General features: G+C 34.8%; 1 protein-coding gene across 1 annotated transcript in view; it reads left to right on the forward strand.

Annotated features, from left to right (window-relative positions):
* Positions 1 to 3,483: 3,483 nt before the first annotated feature.
* Positions 3,484 to 4,582, forward strand: part of LOC103511621 (ectopic P granules protein 3-like) — a 16,140-nt gene continuing 15,041 nt past the window's right edge. Inside the window, exon 1 of the mRNA XM_008476347.2 lies at positions 3,484 to 3,612. Within this exon, the coding sequence (XP_008474569.1) occupies positions 3,484 to 3,612 (129 nt within the window). The remainder of the gene's footprint in view (positions 3,613 to 4,582) is intronic.

Raw genomic sequence — 4,582 nt, forward strand, 5'->3', positions numbered from 1 at the left:
ACTGAACACTGAAGATATCAAGATAAACTAAAAACACGTTGCCCGAATTGCCTGCTCAACTGCTCATATTTTCTGGGGTCTAGCAAGTAGGTATCCAAGAGTTGCGCCCCAGACGATTTTCTCCGAAGTTGCATCCCCGCGAGTAGGTACAAATTGTTCACTTCTTTGAAGAGTTTCAATTTATCCTTCATTTCTAATTTGGGTAAGCACCTCCCTACCTAGATACTAGATAGGTACCTAGGCAGTAGGCAGGCAGGTAGGTACCTATTATGTACCTACAAAATAAGAGAACGGTTTGCGTAGACTCTGTAGGAGCGATGTCTTTTTGTGTGCTAATGCTTTCTCTAATAGTGGTTACCGATTTTCCAAAGACGCGATAGTAACAATTTCGTAAAAATCGGGTTGTCAGGTTGTCACCCGTCCAGATACTAACCACAGATGACGTTGCTTTATAGTTCGATAAAAGTATTTCAGTATCTGGTAGGTAGCTAGGTAAGTAGAGGTAGATAAGTATCTATTTTTTTTTTTTAATTTTCTCTTCATCTCTTCTTTCATTTTTTGATCTAAAATTTTTGAGGTACCTACCTAGGTAAGAAAATAAATAAAATAAAAAAATACTCATTTTTGCAGTTCCCCAATGTAGGTAATAGAAAGTCGTGGGCATTACCAGATTTTTGTTGCCGGCGTATAAAAGTATCGAGTCGACCGACTCGATATCAATTTTTATCGATATATCGATTTCGATTTTAGGTATTGATTATACGTGACGTCACAAAAATGGTCTGTGATATTGAAACGGAGTTTTCTCAAGGAAATTTATGGTGGATATGCATGGTTTAAATTTATTTTATTCCAAAAAATTTCCAGATTATCCTTTTCAGAAAAAAATCAATATTTATTTTTTTTTATTTTTACCTGTGCCTGTGATAGATCGCGTCCTCCATCATGTGACGTCATAATTCCTATTGCCGGACTTGCCGGCACGCACCATATCGATTTCTTTTCGATTTCGACAACCGATAAGTCGTATCGATTTTTGTTTTGTTTTGTTTTTTCTTTTTTTTTTTTGCCTAGTTTCCAGTTTTATCTTTTGGTTGATAAATGAAAAATTTTTATTCCCATTTCGTCACTTACCCATTTGATAAAGAACACCTTTGTTCACTTCCTGAACTGCCTAAAGAAGAGAAAAGGAGTGGAGATAGGTTTAAATCATGAAGATGCTGGGTCAACATGAGAACACCAGAAATTAACCTGTTGAAATATTTGCAATCGAAAAACGAGTGCAAATTTTTTTCGGTGGTGGGATTCGAACCCGGGACCTTCTGCATGGCAAGCAAGCGCGTTACCACTGGACCAACCGTATTGTTTCAAAACTTCTACACGGAAAACATGGCTGAGTAATTGAGTAATCTCAGTATCTTGTTTCACAACTTCAATTGTTTTCTTTGTTTTGTCTCTACTTATTTCCCTCTCTCTCTACTATTAGACTGGATGGAATGCAACGTCATGATTCTGATTTCTAATCACTAATCATAATTAATTAGAATGAATTCTGTGCTGTGCATGTATGTGCATGGTGATCTAGTTCTTAGTTTTATCAGCTGGAGTGAGGTTGAGAAGTTCAACACAGAGTAGATTCCTATTTATGTACACTTACTGTCAGGCCCGTTACATATTGGAAGCTTTTAGTTAGTAGCGCGTAGGAAAACCAAACCTATGAAAATGATAGAGACTCTAACAACATTTTTGATTGGGTAGATGTTGGCCTTATGATTTACCAGGGGCCAACAATTACCCAATCATCAATGTGAGTGGGCTCTCTATAGAGCTATAGACTCTATCAGTTTTCATAGGTTTGGGTTTTTAGGCGACCACGACATCAGCAGATAGGCAGATACAGATGATTTTTGATTTCTACCACTGTAACAACACCCAAATCATTTTTTTTTTTCTTCTTATACTATTAAACCCATAAAATACACGAGACCTTGTTTAGACTGCTGGAGTAAAGGGACTTTTCAGTCCTTTGTGGGCAGTATAAACAAGGTATTATTCTATTCTATTACCCTATAGCTATAGCCTATAAGAAGGAAAGTAATGTAATCGGGTAAAATTTTCGATGGTTAATTTGCGATACATAAGACCTTGTTGGGTGTAAAGGGACTTTTCAGTCCGATCTTAGCAAGATAAACAAGATATCGTTCTATTCTATTTAGAGAAGGAGTGTTCGTTCCGAGAACGAACAATATCCGTCCAGGATGAAATCCACCCCGAACGGTAATCGAACCCGCGGTCTAGCGCTTACAAGGCAGACGCGCTACCAACCAAGCAACTAGGGAGCCAGTCCCATTTTTTTTTTTTTGAAGTTAGGAGTTTTTGCGGGTTCGCTTCCCGCCCGGGGCGGATTTTATCCTGAACCGGATAATATTCGTTTTTGGAACGGCTGGCTTTCTCCTAACTTGTCTCCCTTCTCTCTTCAAATTCGGGACGATAAGACCTTAGCAGTTACAGTTCCCTCCATCAAGCCTCTCAAAAAAGGTTTTTTTTTCAAGTATTTTTTTTTTTTAATGTTGGCTTGATTGAATTTCTGTTATCGTATTTCCCAGAATATTGTGTCCAGAGTCACCAGGGGTGGCTGCGGACTGGGTGCCGTCCCTGTGGTCCATTATGAACAAGGTGAACTATTGAAAAAAGGATACAATGTTTTGCTTCCTAATTATTCAAAGATACTTAGTGGGCAAATAAAAAAAAAAGGATTGGAAAACAAAAGTGTTTGTAAAATAGACCTACTGCCAATTTTGGAAAGAACTCTTTGGCCAAACATTTTGACCATAGATTCTACATGGGTATACCTACAATTGGTCTTTTAAAAAATGTGTGTGTGTTTTATTATTATTATTATTATTATTATTATTATTATTATTATTATTATTATTATTATTATTATTATTATATATTGAAAAAAGGATACAATGTTTTGCTTCCTAATTATACAAAGATACTTCATGGGCAAATAAAAAGTGAGGATTGGAAAACAAAAGTGTTTGTGGAATAGACCTTCTGCCAATTTTGGAAAGAACTTTTTGGCCAAACATTTTGGCCACAGATTGTACACGGGTATACCTACAATTGGTCTTTTAATAAATGTGTTTTTTTTTTTTTATTGTTTAACAAATGTGGTCTTCTTGTTTATTGTGTAACAAAGGTGGGTTTCATTGTTCAAGAAATGTGGGTTTCACTTTTATTCAATAAATGTGGGGTCAATGTCATTGTTTAACAAAGATGGGTTTCATGATCATTGTTTAACAAATGTGGTTGTTTGCTTTTGGAACATCAGGAGACGCTTTGGGTTTTGTGCATCTAATATTGAGGTGAGTATGGTCGGGAAGCATTCCAGCAGGTCAGCAAGCAATGCATTGACATCATTTGGTGTAAAGTTTGAGCAGTGCACCAAAGAACAACTGAAAAGTGAACTAAAAAAGCATGGACTCAAATGCTCAGGGAAATGCGTTGACATCATTTGGTGTAAAGTTTGAGCAGTGCACCAAAGAACAACTGAAAAGTGAACTAAAAAAGCATGGACTCAAATGCTCAGGGAACAAGAGAGAACTGGTATTTTTACAGTCTGTTTGTTTTGTTTGCTAAAACTCTTCTTTGTTTTTTTTTCTCTTAATTGTAACACAATAGATTTTGTTTGTTTTCCTAATGCCTCAGGTTTATTTTTCCAAAGAGATAATGAAATTATAATTCTACAATGTGCATAATTCCAGTAACTTATTACATTGATTTTTGTAGTGTCATTTTCAATAGAACTAGTTTGAATACAAATCTATTCAAAGGCGGGTCACAAAATGTGTTGATATGTATTAGGCGGGGAATATTAATTTGTGACAAACATCAAAGTATACTTGATTTTTGTAGTGTCATTTTCAATAGAACTAGTTTGAATACAAATCTATTCAAAGGCCGCGCTCATGGTTATAGTGTAACAACATACCATAGGTTGTATGATATAAATTAAACTATATATGCATTTACTGCTGGGTGTTTTTCAGTCATATTGAAGCTACTGTAACGCTGTTAATTTATAAGGGCGAATTTGTGTAGGTCTGTAATACGGTACGGAAACTTACTTAAACAATGTACTATTTATAACTGTTTACTGGAGTCTATATTGATAACTTACAAAAGTGTTTAATTATTAATGTGGGAATTATGTGTAGTTGTGTAAAACACTGGATATATATACTTATTCTATATATCTATCACTGTTTTGATACGTATAATTTTTGTTTATTAATATTAGCTACGAACAGTTTGTTTAATTATGGGGATTATAGCTATGTTATTATCTTACTTATCTAATACATTAAGTTTGATCATTATTTATTGTTGATGTTTTTAGGTCTTTTTAACTACAAACCAGTGTGTTTAATTTATATATATTTTTGGTATTATGTGTAGCTTAAAACACTGGACGGAAACTTATATTAATTATTTTATTCTTTGTTTTATTATTCATGTTAATTTATAAGGGCGTGTTATTGTATTAGTTGTCATATTGTTAAAAATCACCTTGGTG

The sequence above is a fragment of the Diaphorina citri genome, unplaced genomic scaffold (genome assembly GCF_000475195.1).
Source record: "Diaphorina citri unplaced genomic scaffold, Diaci psyllid genome assembly version 1.1 scaffold732, whole genome shotgun sequence".
Taxonomy (NCBI): domain Eukaryota; kingdom Metazoa; phylum Arthropoda; class Insecta; order Hemiptera; family Psyllidae; genus Diaphorina; species Diaphorina citri.